The sequence below is a fragment of the Taeniopygia guttata genome, chromosome 1, assembly GCF_048771995.1.
Source record: "Taeniopygia guttata chromosome 1, bTaeGut7.mat, whole genome shotgun sequence".
Taxonomy (NCBI): Eukaryota; Metazoa; Chordata; class Aves; order Passeriformes; family Estrildidae; genus Taeniopygia; species Taeniopygia guttata.
The window spans coordinates 3,310,263-3,327,686 of record NC_133024.1 but is presented as its reverse complement, the minus strand read 5'-3'; the positions used below and the strand labels follow the sequence as shown (position 1 = coordinate 3,327,686).

The window sequence follows — 17,424 nt, the reverse complement described above, 5'->3', positions numbered from 1 at the left end:
CTAGAAGAACCAACATTATCTTCAAGTTTGTTCCAGTTAGTGTGCAGTCCATATTCACAAAGAATTCTTAAACCACAACATGCAGAAACTGCTCTTTGGGGATAAAAAGCAAGCAAAAATTTCCTTCCTTCACCTACCCTGCAGGTTACCATACATTTTGTTTTCCTCAACAGATCATCTTTATTCATGCAGAAATTTTGACCAAGTTTGAAAAAGCTTTTAATTGTTAGCATTATCTTAATAACATATAAAAGAAACATGGAAGCCTCATCTTCTCTTCAAAGACATTCTGAAATAAGGTACATTCCTTAATAGGAACCAGGAAACTTGCAAGTTCAAGAACATAAAGTACATTTGTCACCACTATTTTCTTTATGGAAAAGGAGCTGTGAATGTTTCTACCATTTCCTATTTCTGTGAAGTAAGAAAAAACAACTCACATAGTAGCTGTGAGTTCACTCGGTTTTGGCATTCAAGACCAAGTACAGAAGATTAAATAAGGAAAGAGAAGCACTGACATGAATGAATGTACTGCAACACCTACTACTAGTACTTGAAAAAATGGAAATGCACTTGAACTACAGAGAAGCAAATGTGCTGTACTTCTCTCACCCATCCAAAGTGACTGATTTTCATTTCTCACTCTCAAAAATGTTATGTGTTTAAGGAAAATCCTGAGAAAATACAATGTGGTTTTCAGTCCCAGAAGCAGGAATCTACAATGGTTTAGTCAAAAGAATATTTTACCTGAAAACACTAGGCATTTTTAAACCCAACCCGCTAAAAGTTCATGGTTGGTTTTCTTCAACTTCTTATTCAATTTACCAAGACCTACATCTCAGTTCTACTTACAAATATAAAATATGAAGTATTTATGCAGAGAATTAGTGTGTTCGTTTTGGGTGGGTTTAGACCCAACTGGGATGAGATAAAGTCATCTTATCAAATACATAATGGCAAACACATAATATGCCATATCTTAACATGGCCAGATACAAGACGTGTAGGATTTAATAGCTTGTTGTTGGAGGTGAGTCCCAGACTGCTGTAGTAGCTCCATGCAGAATCTGATGTTGTTGCTAGAAAAGATAGAATAAATTGCTTTTAGAAAAAAAAAAAAAATCACAAAATTAATTTAAAGCTCCTGTCAACCGTTGTAGTCTTCAGATTTGCCAGTTTTTGCAAATGTTTTCTTCTGGAAGTACATCCCCTGAACCAGATTCCTGCATAGGTTGTATAGGCTTCCAATTTCAGAATGATCTCTAATCAAGAAAAATAAGGTTGAAAAGAATTGTTCTACTTTTACATAATGGTCTTTGTAACTTCTAGCTTGATGCTTCTTTACTACTAAATGGCTTCTCAAAAACTCTAGATGTCAATTCCTGTCACATTAGAATTGGGAGATTATTTCAGTCTGTGAATTTACTATCCTTGCATTGAAATCATAACCATATTTCAGTGGGAGTGCCTGCAAAAGTGTTTATGTAAGTGGCTTTAATCCTGTCATACGACAATCATTAGGATTATCTTTCTGGAGGCATAACTCATCCTGAAGTCTGCCTGGCAGCTGCTGCAATCACAGCCATTAGACTCATGGATGCACAGCCAGGAATTAGACAAAGAGCTTTTCTCTGTGAGGAATTTTTCTGATGGGAAAGACAGTGGGTTTGTTTCAGAAAATTAGGTAAAATGTAAATGTGTAAATTTCAGGTAAACTTGTCATAAGGCAGAAGTGACTGGTGCTATCCGCCCATATCAGTACTAGAAATTGTGATTTAATAACCTCGTACTTCCTTCCAGCTGCCCAAGGGCACCAGCTGAAGCCTCAGCAGGAGGGAAGGTAAATTATAGCTTTTAGCTATTCTCTCCTACTTTTCTTCTGCTCAGAGTAAGTGAAACTGGTGTCACCTTTCAGGTGGAACTGTCCTGGAAAGCTCACTCTGAGTCACCAAGTCAAACTCCTATCTTATAAAAAATAAAAGATCTTTCCAAAGGCTGCATTTCAAAATGAAAAAAGTAATTTTCAAAAAGAAAGGTACTTTTAAGTCAATAATATTCAAAGTGTATTCAAATCAAAGTACATGAGAAGTTTACCCATTTTCCAATTAGTGGTTTCAGTCAGACTGACAGATTGCTGTCTTAGTAACTATTTTAAGCACTGAAACAGTAGAGTTTAGTTCTACCCGCTTCTGTCCATTTTTAAGGACTGCAGTATCTTCACAGAAAAAGTGTTTCATGGGAATAATGTGTGTATTGTGCTTGTCCAGTTGAATCATTTAGTAATTGTTCCCTAAATCTGAAAAAAGTTTGTCCCAAAAATGTATCCAATTTTAGCACAATCCTTAACAATTTCTCTGAGACAGTTAGCAACACTTCATTTCACATACCCCTGTGCCAATCTATAAATACTGCTTTTACCAACTGCTATGTCTCATTCTCTGTTTTGTTCTGCTGAGGTTTTATTCCACACTGAATACAGTTTTGTTGCTGAAAGAGATGGGTTTTTTATCTTTTATTTCTCTCCTCAGGAATTGCTTTCTGTCTACTTTTTAAATCAACCCTATAGGAAGCAGTTTAGCTTCTGTGGACTTTGAAAAAGATATATATTCTTTCAGCTCTTAATGAGTTTTTCCAAAACATACTTAGAAAAGAAACCACCAGAAAAAAATGACCACATTTAAATAACTATTAAACTTGGACAGTAGAAACAAATCTTCCTTAATTTTTCAAGATACAATTGGGTTTTTCACTGTGTCAGGTTATGACACTATAAAACAATGTCAGCAGTTTTGTAAGGGTCAGTTTTACTTACTTAGGTACACACAGGCTCTGAGTCTATGAAATGTTCTGTTGGGAAACACCATCGAACACAGCTGTCGGAGGATCGAAGGCAAAAGGCTCCAAGTCCATGTAGTATTGTGCTGTTTCCCTCAAAGCTGCCCATGATTCACTAATCTGAAGTAGATCAAGACAAAAAGGAATATACTGAGCTTTGATACCAAATAAATACTCTCTGTGACTATTGAGCAGCCTTGCCCATGCTTGCCGAAGATGACCTCTAGGTCAGGGGTGGCTCCATGTGGTGGAAAAGTCTCTCATCCAACCCGAGCTTCCAAAGAAAGGCTCAGCAGTCTCTTGTTGTTCGGTCTCAAGGCAGTTTATTGCAAGTTATCTAAAAGATTTTCTTCTGGGGCTGCTGTGGTTTGCTCACAGCTCAGGCAGAGGCACACACACACCCTGACATCCTCTCTGACTCCCGACTGCTTCTTCTCTCCCCGCCCAGGGCTGCTGCTGTCTTTTATATGGTACATTACGTGTTACATGGGTACAGTTTGTCCCCAATGCCTATTACCTATATTAAATGGTGCTTTTCTATCTTTTATATGGTACATTACGTGTTACATGGGTACAGTTTTTCCCCAATGCCCATTACCTATATTAAATGGTGCCTTTCTACTCTAAACCAATCTGTGAGTGCCAACATCACCAAGAACATGGAGGTAAGGAAGGAGAAAGAGGGAGGACAGGGCAGGCCCAAATCCCTCCATCTTAAAACTTCTGACCCCCATGTACAAAACCAAAACCCCCCTGTACAAGACTTAAAACCCCCCTGTACGGCACCCAAAAATTCTCCCCTCTACTTTGTGACTACTTCTACTATCATATCTAAACTTTTGTGACTTCTTGTTCCTCCTGCAAGGTTGGTAGATCGTTCCATGGTTCAAACCCAAAATCACAGCTGTTTCCAGCTGCCTGCCAGGGTCTCAAATGCTTCTGACCTGGGCCTGGAACATCCAAAAATGTCTGAGGGACATTTTGCGTTCCGACACATGTTGATAAATCAGAAAAATGTCCTCTCTTGACACAAAGGATTTGTGTTACACATTAATTCCAGACCCATGCTTTCTTTTTCTCAGTAGGTGCTGCAGGAGGAAGGGAGAAGATACCTGCTCAGCCACGGTGTGTGCCCACGTCTTCTGGCTGTTGCTCGAGTCCCAGTAGCTGGGAGAATGTGGAATGTGTCGCTTGAGCCGCATGAATTGATTCGCTGGCTCTTCTGTCAGAAAGGGTGCTCCAAGGACACTCGACACAGAAGCTGATGAATATTTGTAATATCAGAATAATATGTTAGAATGTGCACTTCAATAATACGCTGATATCCACAGAAAATGGTGTTGAATCTGTAGTTTATTTAATAAAATTCAAAGGTGGTCCTACCTTAGATTTTACTTAGGAAAAAATCTACCTTAGATTTTACTTAGAAAGTAAAAAGAAACTTTCTTTTTAGACCTGAAGTTAATAAAACAAATGCTCTAAATCATTATTTTGCTGTTGAATCTGAAGTAAATAAAGTTACAACCTAATTAAGGCACTAATTTATCATCTTAGACTGTAATTGCACTAATCTCAGGTGTGCTGAGAGCATAAAGGTATTTAAAATAACACAAACACTACCTGTGAATTTATCTATGGTTTCCAAACCTCCTGGTTTATGTGTGATATTTACTCTCATTAGTATCAACATAGAAATTGAATGCTTGGAAATTGCTTTCTGAATAGAAGATATTGCACTTCTAATCTTGTTATTGCACTGCTTAAGATAGGTGCTGAAGTCACAAGCTTCATAGAAAAGGCTCTGGTACAGAAAAAAAAAAACTTTTCTTTTTAGTCTCGAATGTTTGAGACATAAATTAATTTTGAGACCTAAATTAATTTGGGGCTAAAAGAGTCCAAAATAGCATGTCAGTCCAAATCACACAATTTTGAATGAACCACTGATTAAGATAGAGCTCAGATCCATCAGCCGAGCTGAGGCCAGTAAACAGCTGTGTCTGTAAACAGCTGTGCTCCAATCTAGTCAAGTGGGTTTAAATGGACACCTGAGGGTGACCTGCACATACTTGGAACAGATGGGACAAGAACCTGAACCCTTTTCTAATAAGTCTTGGAGTAGGAGCTCAGCAGGGCAAGCTATTACCTCGCTCACAGCTCTCCAATGCCCTGATTCCTGAATTTCTAGGGGGAAAATTTAACTGGATGTATCAAATGTTTGCGTTCATATGCAATGTTCAGCTGAATCAAGCTGTAATTCACTTGTAATTATTGCTGATCATATTCCTGATCCTAAAATATTTCGTGATCATCAAATATTTCCTGATTATCCACAATATTGTTGCTTTTTTAATTTTTTAAATAGAAGAAAATGTTTGCTGAATTCATATAGGTAGAAGATATGTGAATGAGAATGTTTGCTGCTCCCTTACAGTTTGTTTCTTTTCAGTGCCAAAAATGCTTAAAAAGAAATGAGAAAAAGTTTGGTTAGACAGTAATGAACAAAAAAAATAGTGAGGGTGGTTGTAATCTTTGGTCTTAATATAGACATCAAATAGTACTTCAAAAAAGCCACTTAGCAAGAAACAACAGTCCCAGTAGTTCCTTGCTACTTCAGTTCTTCATATTCCATGTTACTATAATCATAAACTGGAGGTAGAAGTTTTAGGGTGGGAGTTTTCAAGGAATACCATCTTCAAAAATGTTACCAACTCCATGAAAAAAAGTAAGTTCAGATATTTGGTGGAAGGCTGGGAAAGAAGAAAATATATTTCATGCATATGTCTATTAAGCTGCTATACTTGTATAAGAGAAAACTAAGCTTGTGCCAAATTTCAACATTTCTCTGGCAATTTACTATTTTCCAGTAGAAAAATCTATGAGCTGTTAATTTTTCTTTAGTGAATTTGGGGATTTTTTTTTTTTTATTAACTATTTTGTAAGCTCATGATTACATTTCTGGACTGAAATAACTGAACTGGGATCAGAAATTGACTCATTAAAAAGGCTTCCATTTTCTTTAAATGTACATATAGTTAGTAAGGGCCATTAAACATTACATTTTATCACCAATGTGTGCTCTGGCCCTCCAAATTTGAAATAAGCTGCAAAAAAAAAAAAAAAAGGAGATCATTAGGCAGCTCTGCTTCTTGTGTGTTTTTCTCTTGCTGCCAGCGTCTTTAAAAATGAGCTTGTCATTCCACAGGTGGGACAGTGAGGTGTTATCTTGGCTACTGTGTTGCAGCAAGCTGCATCTTCAGGGTATTACATGTCAATTTTTAATATACAGCCTTCTCAGGCTGCACCTCTAACTATGCTAAGTATTCACTTTGATGCTCTGAGGAGAGGCAGGTATGCCAGCTCTGCTCTTGGCTTTTCTTGTCAATGCTGACACCTAGATCTTATTCTTTTCTAGCTGCTGTTTCATTTCCTGGGAGCTGTCCCTGCAGAACTAGTACGCAGCTGCTGGGGCACTCCAAAAATGCAGAAGTACCAAGAGAAAATCAGGTAAGTGCCTCTATATATCACCTAATCCTAAAGGTTTATCTCATTCTCTCTTTGTCTTGCTGTAAAGATAATGATAAATCTCTGAACATGGCAAACTTCATTCACCTCTGGAAAAACTCCAGTGAGATCATTTCTAGCATAACCAGAATTAGCCCTGTTGGTCTTTCACTGTGGCTGCACATTTGTTTGTGCTCTGGCAGAGCTCAGATGTTGCAGCATTTTTGAGAGAAAGAGGACATGAGTTATGAGATTTGAGCTATTCCAGTCTAGGCCTCAGATTTGGGCCTTGTGAGGCCTTCAAGCCTCTGACTCAGTTAGAAATTAAGAGTTTGTGGTGCAGATAAAAATAGTATTAAGGTGTGATGGGGACCACTGAGCTGTCTGGGTGTGAATTAGTATAGGTTTATAGTGTAAGGTTCAAGCCACCTTAAGGAAAAGGTAAACAATGTTAGCTTGCCAATCAGAGTGCCTTTGTTTTTGTAAACTATGTAGAAGCTTATATAAATTACCATCTTATCTCAAATAAAGGGAGAACATTTGATCAACCACATTGGTTCAGATCTGTGTTTGTCTTGTCCAGTTTCCCATTTTCCTGAGATTCCCTGGCTTTTCTCAGAGAAAGCAAGGTCTTCACTCAGCTCTGATGTAGATCTGGAGTCATCAGACCAGGTGTCTCTATCTGAGCAGCCCCTCTGAATATAGTGTAGAGTTTCCATCAAATGAACCATGTCTTGCCTCAATTTAAGTTTCTTGGACTGGGTGTAATTTTCCCCCTCCTTTTGAACAGCTTAGCAAAATATTATGGAAACGTTTGCTTTATAAACACAGAGTATTCCTGAAGGAGTGCATCTTGTAGAAGATTAGCATATAAACCAGGAGAGTGGATTTTCAGAGCATCTGATGTGAGACTAGAGGGAGTTAGGAGCAGGTGGGTGATGTTAATAAAATGGTTTAGAGTGTGTAAAGCTGAGCTGCAAAAAGATTAAGAACTTCAAGTTGTACTGAAACAGTTAACTCACCATTAAGGGCAACCAGACATGTTGTAGGTTTTTTGGGGTTTTGGTTGTTTTTTTTTTTAATTCAGTACTGTTTCCCTCTCTTAGATAAATATGTGATTTGAAAAGCACTTTTAGATATAAATGTCCCAGTGGGAAAATAAAAGGAATGCATGTGGAGGGTGAACTATTGCCAAGGTTGTATCAGCTGTTACCAGTTAGAATGTGTCCTTTCATCATCTTCTGAAGATTCACTCAGTGTTCTCACATGAGAAGCAAATTATAGAAAAAAAATTGGCTGGTTTTAGCAAGCAGATGCTTAGCTCATGTAATTATTGCCTTGAGCAGATAGTTTTGTCTATCCTGTGTACCTCAAGACATTGTCCAGAGGGAAAACTGCTAGTAGTTATTATGCTACCATGCCTTCTGAGCATCTAATTTTGGATTACTGTGATCTAAGACTAAACTTGAGGAGGGATGGTGATACAGCCTTGCCATCTTTGTCAAAAAAGCAAATGTGCACTTAATCCAGCATTGAATATGTTTAAATAAAAAAAAAAAAAAACAAAAAAACAACCAAAAAAACCCAAAAAAAACCCAAAAACCCCAAAAAAAAAAACCACTGACAAAAGTCTGATTATAAAAAGGCATATAAAATACCATGGAATGACAAAGTAATAATAAAAAATATCACCGTATATCAAGCAAACTGCACTCAAAATAGAAAATCAACCTGGATACATCTTAAATTAATGTGCTTTAAAATCTCTTCATCCTAGACTTGAATGGAAGCATATTTCTCTTTACAAGGACAGATTTCTAGAAAGCAACGTTCTCATCTGGGTGCAGCCACAAAATCTTCCCAGGAAGACATTTTTTTCTATCAGCTGAATATGCAGTGATCCACTTCATCACACAATCAAAAAGGTGAGTATGGGATTAAATTTTGACACATTTGCCTGCTAAGGGACCTATTTAATTGATATATATTTTCTTTTGTAAAAGTTAAGTAGCAAGAGCCATTGCATGCTTAGTAGTCTGGGGAGAGCAAGCAGGCCACAATTTGCATACCTAATGTCAGAGTTTAATGATAAGAAGACAAATCTTCAAACTTGCCTTATTATAGGATATACTTCTTCTTGCACTCTCTACCCCAATGCCTGTTTTTATCTAGACCAGCACTATTGTATAAGTGGTAAGGAGCAATCTCTAGGCTTAGTACCAAAATTTATCCATGGTGTGCATCTACCACAGGGAAAAGTGCTTTATCTCTGATTTCTTGTGATATTTATAAAAAAACCTGTAAATTATTTAGTAGCACTTCAAACACTCTCTGTGAACACTACTGTTTCTTCCTACTTTCTGAAGACTTGCAAGTTTCTGACAACTTGAAAACATATTGCTGAAGTTAATATCCATGTAATTTAAATGTCAAAAGTTGGCAATTGCTCTGGCTCCTTTCCTTTAGGTATATTATTAGAACCTTAAGGTCTAATAACTCTTATTATTCACTATAGTGACTCTCTGGTCAGAATCTCAGCTCGTGGAGGTAAGGCTGCCAGTCTTATCAGCTCTTCAGGACACAGCTTGGACAGAGGCTAAACTTGGACACAGCTAAACTTCAACCTTGCTGAGGTGGCAGGTGCTGACGTGTTAGGAACTTTGAAAAAGTAAATCGAGTCTGCAGCTCGGGTGTGTTTCCTAAAACTAGAAATGAGCAGAATGGACCAGCTCCTCACCACGTTTCAGCTGACTTTCTAAATCCGAGTTCACAAAGTCAAACCACCACAGGACTCAGTCTGAGGACTCAGAATACCACAGTGCAAATGCTGAAAAGAATGTGGCAGCAGCTGCTTCTCTCTCACCCAAGTATTTCTCTAGATTATGTGGCATTCCATGGAAACCCAGATGTGGTTATCTGTCAGTACACTGCATAAAGTGGCTGGATTGCAGCAAAGACAGACTTGTGGATTCTGGAGGCCACCTCTGGCCCAGATAGCACCTTTTTTTCAGATGAAAAGTGTAATCATATTAATGTCTAACACCTGCACATTGCTTTCTTCAAATTATTTTTTAAAATCTTTATAGGTACATAGGCTTTTTATCCTGGAGTGTTTGGATGATAACAAGCCTTAGAATAGAATTAAATCAGTCAGATTTGCTAATACCTGTTGACAGTAAGATTTAAAGTCACTGATTAAGTGCTTCAACTCTTTCCATATCACCCAGTCTTTGAAATTTTGGCTTTATCTGTTTCTTTTTCAAGCTTGAAGAAAAATAATAAAATTTGACAATTCTTAATTTTATATCACAGGACACAGAGCTCTCTGGTTCAAGAGAGATCATTAACAATCCTTAGAGCTACAGCATCAGCCTCATTCCCTCATCAGCAAAGGCAGAGAAGTTACAGACAGCCTATTCCTAGGTTTACTATGAGGAGTGATTTATAGCAGCTGAATTGAGGGCATGAAGAAAACTAAGGTTCTAATGAGAGTGTTATAGTCTCGTTTTATTTTACCACCACCTTCACTGTTGCTGAAAGGATTTACAATTAATGAAAAACTGAACTGATTGTGATCAATGAAATTTTTAACATCTCATTAAAAAGTAGTAATAAGTGTTTCTTCACGTATTTTGAAGAATAGAAACTTGAAAAGAGTTTTGAAAACAAGAGAAGAGACATAAAGGAGATGAAAGTAAAGTCTTCCAAAAGGAGGGCCTTCAAGCTGCTGCGCTCCCAGCTTGGCCTCAGGTGACCCTGTTTGCACTATAAATGGCCTTCAGTGGAAAGGAGGTGAAGTTCAAGAAGATAGGCAAGTGCCCAGGAATTGTACCAGTTCAACTGCAAATCAGAAAGGGCAAATAAGGGGAAAAGGTTTATAGGTGAGCTCAAACTTGCAGAAGAGACAAAGTCCCTTTCCATCTCCTTATTTCCCTACAGAGCCTCCCTGCAGCCAAAACTCAGGTTCATATGGCATGGAAGCAAATTCAACCCAAGCGAGAGATTATACCTTACTGAGATTCCAATTTACAAAATGTTTTTCAACAATCCACAATTAATCATTGTCTCCCTCATTCTGCCTTAGCTACTCACATCATGTAATTACATGCATGTAAATACACTGCATGTGTATTGGAGCATTTAAATCTAAGAAATGCTTTTCATGCATGCATGTGGATAGACCATCTTGTCAAGATGCAGGCAATCACTTGGGAAGTCAGCTGTCACTTACTGCCTGCCTGGTTTGTTTTAATTTTGTGAGAAACAAATTAATCCTGCAGCACGTGCATCACTGATCATTGACTGTACCAGCATGTGCTGCTTTGGGAAGAGCATGTGGCAGCCCTGCCCCATCCATTTTCCCTCTGGTCCAAGTTTTACAGGTTGAGTCTTGATTGTAGATGCCCTGGTTACAAAGTGCTGTGAAGATTCAGCATCCAGACAGCCTGAGTGCTTTAAAACAGTCTCCTTAAGAAATTCATGTCAGAAATGTTAAGAAATTAATGTTCCAGAAATCACTTGTGAAATAGATTATTTTGGGTCCTTATAAATGCATGTGAAATTGTTTCCTGCAAACAATAAATGTTGAGATAATAATAATATTTAAAGAAGACTTTGTAGAAGCAGTATCAAGCTCTTTTTGCAATTTTAACAGTTAAGGATTTTTAATTCTTTTTACAATTTTAACAGTTCATTTTAACATCCTGCAAGAATGCCTTTCAGTCAGAAATACATCCTTCCCCCTTATACATGAGCAGTAAAAGGCTCAGAAGTAGTCACGAGGGGCAGAAGCAAACTATATTTCACAGAATTTGCCATGCAATCTTGTGCTCACCCACTCTCCTGTATGTCCCTGCTGCAGTGATTTCCAGTTAATTGGTGCTGTTCTGGTGGTAACACAGGGGTTTTTGCCAGCTGACTATTTAATAAGCATGAAGGGAATGACATGAAATAGGATGCCAAGCACTTACCTGTAAACAGCAGAGCAGACACCAAAATTTGAAACATTTTCAGAGACATGGCAAATTATTCAGAGTTTCCTTTGTAAAGTGAAGAGAGTGATAGAGTTTTATACTTTGTTATCTTTAGGTTTATAAATCATTTACCAGATACGTGTAAGGGGTTGGTTCAGGCAGAGGGCAGGGTACAGTGCTTAGTTCAGATTTGTCCTATATGCCTCTGTTTGTACACTTTGGACTTTGCAAGCTGAGCCTCTGACGAGCCATAATGGCTCGTCATTGTGTGGATGCATTTAATTCTTCGTAAGTTTTATGATGCAAAATAGCACATTGGGCTTGTTCTGTGAGCATTAACAGGTAAGCCTCAGTCAAGCAATCTTTTGCATGGCTATTTTCCCCCTCACCCTGGTGATAGGTGCAAGCAGTTTATAGTTTGGTGTGAATACAAATGGTGAGTCTACCTGCTCTGAGAGCAGTGACAGAGTATGCCATATATTTCAGCTGCATACTGCTTGGGTTAAGGAAATTAACCTATAATAAAATTGCCTGAAAATTTTTTTATTACACACAGGTGCATAGGAGGGGACACTATTGAAAAGCAGGTCTAACAGTGTAATCCTTAACTTTGTTGTTGGTCATGTCACAAATTTAGTATTATTTTAGCATTGTTCTAAAAAAAAAAAGAAAATCAATACATCCACCCCAGGTAGCAGGTGTTCTGCATTCTGTTGTCATATTAATGACAAATATTAATTATCCAAACTTATGACCAGTTTCCCCATCTCTGAGCTACTATATTAAATTTTAGATGTCAGCTTTTTTGTGGACTAAAAAAAAAGTGTAATGGCTGGAATATTTGCTAAGAGGTGACACAGAACTCTCAAGAATTGTAGATCCCTCAGAAATAAGTTCCAGGGAAGCATAAAAGTTATCCTTTCACCCCACAAACTTTGTGGGCTGTTGCCTCAAGCCTTCCACACTTTTCTCTCGAATGGGCCTGAATTTCTATTGCAGCTTTCCTCCCACAGGTTTTTCCTCACAGTTCCTGATATAATGACTGGAAGAACATGTTGGTGTGTCATTTTATATTTATTGCAATTATGTCTTCTTTAGCGTGCAGCCTGCTCAGAGAGGTAGCCTCTGCTAGTGATATGGCACAGGTGGAGACAAGAGCAGCCAGCAGCAGATCACAGGGAGGCAGGCTGGACTGGCAACAAAGACCCAAGTCACCTACTCCTCTTATTTCATCTTAGGAAGCAAGAGGAAGAGATAAGAGAGTTTTTTCAGGAACAGGAGTCAAAAAAGTGATAAAACAGAGGCCATAGATCCCAACTGATCCTGAGTAACCCTAGTCCAGGCTCCCAGAACCTAAAAACAGCCTTGCTCCCATGATTTCCAAATAAATCCTGTAGAATATGACTTATCTATATCCTTTACAGATGAAGCCTTGAGTATGTTATAGGAAAAGTCCTCTCTGAGAGGCACAAAATATTCTGGTAGTGTCACAAAACATGGTGTGTGTGTTGCAATGCCTGGATTTGGCTCAGAGTTCAGAACACAAGGCTTTCTCTGCTGCAGAGTGGAACAGTAGTCAGCCAGATTAGGCTTTGATACAAGATCTGGGAAGCAGCTAAATTACAGATAGCATGTCCCCTAGGACATAGAGATCCATGGCACCTGAACACTCCTGCAGCTTTTCTTTGTTTCACCTTCTATCCTGTTTGCTTCTTGTCTGGTTCAGGCCTTGCCCTTGGCCCGCACTCTGTCTTGTGCAGCCTGCCCAGCTCTGCATCCTTCCCCTGAGACATCTTCCCTCTTGTTGTGTGTTTTGCAATTTCACATAAAAAGACATCACGCCTGAAAAACCCAGCATCTTCAGACTGAAGAATTTATAGGTCTTTTACGAGGAGAGTGGCTTTCCAGTGTGATTTCCCTTTCCTCCCTTGGTGTCCTGTTTCCCATATCCACAAGGGGTGTTGAGCTCTGAGGTTCTCTCCCTCCCTCCCTCCTACCCATGTCCTGCTGTTGCCAAGTCTCACTTCTGCTCACAATAGCCATTTTTCCTGAAGTGTAATGTACACATACTTTGGGGCTTGCTACGTCCTACTGGCTCACATACAAAAATTTTCAGAAGACAGATGAGTTCTCAGCAGTTCTTTGAGGCCATTACATAGGCAATCTGGATATCACTAAAAAACCCATGAAAAGCATGATTTTTTTCATTGAATGTAAAATTTCAGCTGTTAGTCACTAACAGATATGGAGGCTGTAATTTTTTGGAAGATTTGTTACTTGGCCCAAAGGCTCAAATTTTCATATGGAGGAATCAATCATTGTATGTATCATTCTCTTATGATGCCCTCTCTCTCCTGTCAGACTTCTATTCCCTACTTTAAAACACAGAAAGCTTAGTCAAAGGAGTTGTCATCAGAATATTCAGTGCAAATTACACTTCCCCACACACATCCTTATCTCATTTGCAGAAATTATCAAGATATTGACTAAAGTGGTTCCAAAAACTTCAGCTTGATGCAGATACCTTACATAGTAAAAAAAACCAAAACAAAACAAAACAAAAAACCCCAAACAAACAAACAAACAAACAAAACCAAATCAAAACAAAACAAAACAAAAACTAAAAAAAAACCTCAGACCAAATTATAAAAGTTCAAATGACTTATAGGTTAGTGAAAGTAGGATTATCTGAAGGAACATTTTAATCAATCTACAATGCTACCAGACTTACCAAGAAGGTGTAAGAACCAAGCAGCAGAACTTCATTAGGGAAAGATCAGACCATTTTTCCTTTTATATTTCATAACCTTAGACATTAAATCACCATTTCAGAGGAAAGATCTGTGTTCTTCCCCAATAGTATCAATTATTTTTCTTTAAGGAAAAAGAGTAAAACACCGAACTTTAGCTGATTATAAATGAAACCATTTTAGCAAGAAAATGATTAAAAGAGGTAGGACTCATCTTAAAAAACAATCTGAGGAAGTTGATGGTGACTGGCTATACAATGAGGTCTCCTTGAATTATTATTTTATGTATTTTTCACAGGTGGAGTGGTAGTAAAATATTTGAGAGGATTGCTGAATATCCTTAAGATTATTTGTTGCTTCAATTTGATTGGAAACAGATAATATAGAAAGTTATTGGGAAGGAGAAGGCAAGTAGGAAATCTTAGTTGGGTTGGGAACAAAAAAGCTGAACAACTTGAGCTGGAAAACCCAAATTCTTTCTCTTCTTTGGCACCAGCTTCTCATCTGCCTAGGAAGCTTGACTCTTTTGGTTCAATTGCACCAGCTAAGTATAATGCTAATCTATAAGATTTTGTAAACCACTATGTAACTGTTGAAAAATGTAATCTTCTGATGTATTTAATATGAAATTCCTCATTTGTTTTAGCTTGTCTAACACTTAGCAGCTCTCTTTGTTCATCTCTAAGATATCTTTGATTTAAGTAGATATGCCAACACCAGTGTTTAACTTCAGGTTTTGTGTATCTGAAAATGCCTGTTGTGTTGCTGTGGTATCTTTTCAGAGTAGAGAAGAAGCAAGTGCTAAATAATATTTAAAGGAACATGAAACATATAGAAAAGCCTCTCTGAAGAAAAAGGACTAGGAAGGGGAAAAGAAAATAATGACCATTGCTGTTGTGACTGGTATCCCATGGCCTGTACAACCACCATGCTGAAGCTCAGGACTTGAAATCAGAGGCAGTAGATTGGTGTTTAAGTGTTTCTTGACTGATTCTCAACACCTTAGTTTTGTAACCACTTCAAATATCCATAGATGAACAAGTTGCACCACTGAACCCTCCCTTTGACCATTATTTGGGCAAAACTTCTTCTGTTATTTTTGTGTTGTGCGAAGAGCCTGGCATAATTCTGCATTCTATTTCTTGCTTGGAAGAAGGGCAGGAAGGCTACAGTTTGAACTGTTTTCAGTCTGAGTGCTGCTGCACTTCAGTAGAAAAGATGATCCTTGGCAGGAGTTTTGAGAATGTACCCCTTGACTTTCAGGATTTTGGGCCAGTCACTGATTCCAGTAAATATTTTCTATGTTCTGTAGCAGAGCCTCAGAGCAGTGAGAGTCTGGAAAGACACCTGCAATCAGCCTGGCTCTGAAGGCATGTATCCACACAGGAACTTGGGGCAGCATGCTGGTTCCAGCCATGGCAAGAAGTGCAGGAGAGAATTCCTCTCTGGAGTCATCACTGCTGACTGACCTACCTTTAGAAAATATTCCCCCCTTACAGAAATTCATTATTTCCTATTTTCTCAAGGCGATGGTGTAAAGGCAGTTTGTATAAATCTGTGTGCAGTGGAATTGAGCTGAGACCCAAAGGGAGGTCTAATTGTGAGCAAGTTAACAGATCTTTTATTAACCATTATTCAAATATCTGTCATGTTTTGAATTAAGCCTATTGGCACAAGGTGAGGTATTTAGCACACCTTCTGACTTGGACATATGCTTTAGTTCAGTTTTTTCTTCCAAACAGCTACAGCTCCACCAGTCCCATCCTGCTGCTCTTGTGCTTGAGCACTTTTGTTCCTCTTATATTTATGACTCCCAAGGCTCAAGTAACTCTCTCTTCATGGTGGGAGAAGGTATGAATGCTTTATCTCGTCTTCCCAGAGCTGTGCTCTGTAAAACTCTTACCTTTGAATGGCATGTATCCTCAGTTTACCTGTTCCGGGAGCAGATTGTGCCCCGGTATTAGCACAGCACAGCCATGTCTGAGGCAGAATTCCCACACCAGTCTGCACTCCCTCTGGCTTTCTGGGTGTAGATAATAGTTTACAGGCTTGTTCTTTCTATGACCACAGGCATTTCAAGCCCCCTACAAGTATCACCCACTTAACATGTGTTGAGTTACCAGCACACACAACTACTGGTTGTGGTTTCCTTCCTCTAATTAGTGCAAAGTTTAAGAAAGGATGCCAGCATCCAGATAAGTGGACTAGAAAGCTAATCACTGCTTTAAATGATCATCTGGTTCCCAAAGCCATGACCTTCATACCTAAGGAGTACATTTCTTGTTGCTGAGATTGCGATGACTGAACCTCTAACATACTTTGCAGAACATTGTACATATGGTACCACCAGTATTTTTCTAGAATTTCAGCAACTTCATTATGCTTTACAATATGACTGATTTGGTACCTGTTGACTGCCTTATTTTAATGGGAAAATGGGTGTCTTCAATGCACAGTGAAATTAGAGGAGCAACAAGTATGTAGACTGCCTTGATTTTTTTTAACCATTGAACTCAAGTACTGGTCCTAAGGTGTACCTGAGTGACCTCTTAGTCACCCTCTCTGATAACTGAGACACTGGCCTTGTTCTCTGTTCACCTGAATGCAGCTGTTCCAATGGAACAAGAAAATACAGTGGCACCAGAATGCCCAAGAAAGTCGAGTAGTGTACAAAATCTCCAAGAGGCTGTCAGTGCTTTATCATCTGAACACTTTCTTCCTATTCTGCAGAAGATTATGCAGTCTGGGTGCCTTTTCCTATTTAAACTTCAGGTTTCTGCTTTAAAACCTCTCATGGAAGCATGACCTGCAGTTCTTATGGCAGCAGCCAGAACTTGTCACAGCATTCCAGAGAGGTTGCTACTGTCTGATGTTGCTGCAGTATAGATATTAGCTGACAGCTCTTGGAGCCATTCTAATCCATCACTCCTGATCCACAATAGAAAAATTCTGGCTTGCAAAAACAAAACACACACCCCATGATCCTCTTGATGCAGCTTAAAGCCATATCCAGAATCTTTTGTATGGTTTTCTTGCCTTTCTGCCAGCAGTGATATAGGAACTGTGGCAGCTGCAAATTGAAATAATTTTAAATACAGAATTTTATAAACACCCCCCCTCCCCCCCCCCCCCACTTTTCTGGAAATTATTATAGGTTGCTTCTCCTGAACAGATTTGGGATGGTGTTTATGAAGTCAAGATGATCTAGCCAGGGCAGGACCTGATGAATCTGCTCCCTCTAACATGATCCCTTGAAGGCAGAGCATGTGGATGCCATTTCTCAGCTAAAACAATAAAGCTGTTGGGAGTGTCTTATGTATCACCCCCTTTTTACTTACGTAGTGCAGCAATTTCTAACAGCTATA

General features: G+C 38.7%; 1 protein-coding gene and 1 long non-coding RNA gene across 4 annotated transcripts in view; one reads left to right on the top strand and one right to left on the bottom strand.

Annotated features, from left to right (window-relative positions):
* Positions 1-155: 155 nt before the first annotated feature.
* On the bottom strand, positions 156-11,417 carry C1H3orf85 (chromosome 1 C3orf85 homolog). Its single transcript, XM_072936496.1, has 4 exons — positions 11,307-11,417; positions 3,948-4,096; positions 2,813-2,955; positions 156-1,079 (listed from the first exon to the last, which is right to left on the bottom strand). The coding sequence occupies exons 1-3, from the start codon at positions 11,353-11,355 to the stop codon at positions 2,836-2,838; spliced, it is 318 nt and encodes a 105-aa protein (XP_072792597.1). The 5' UTR covers positions 11,356-11,417; the 3' UTR covers positions 156-1,079; positions 2,813-2,835.
* The window catches only part of LOC115497582 (uncharacterized), a 25,647-nt gene continuing 14,425 nt past the window's right edge, over positions 6,203-17,424 (top strand). For 2 of the 3 annotated variants that reach the window (XR_012058512.1, XR_004369212.3), the window contains exons 1-2: positions 6,203-6,339; positions 8,114-8,261. This is a non-coding gene — a long non-coding RNA (uncharacterized lncRNA). The remainder of the gene's footprint in view (positions 6,340-8,113; positions 8,262-17,424) is intronic. The other variant, XR_012058516.1, reaches the window with a different exon arrangement.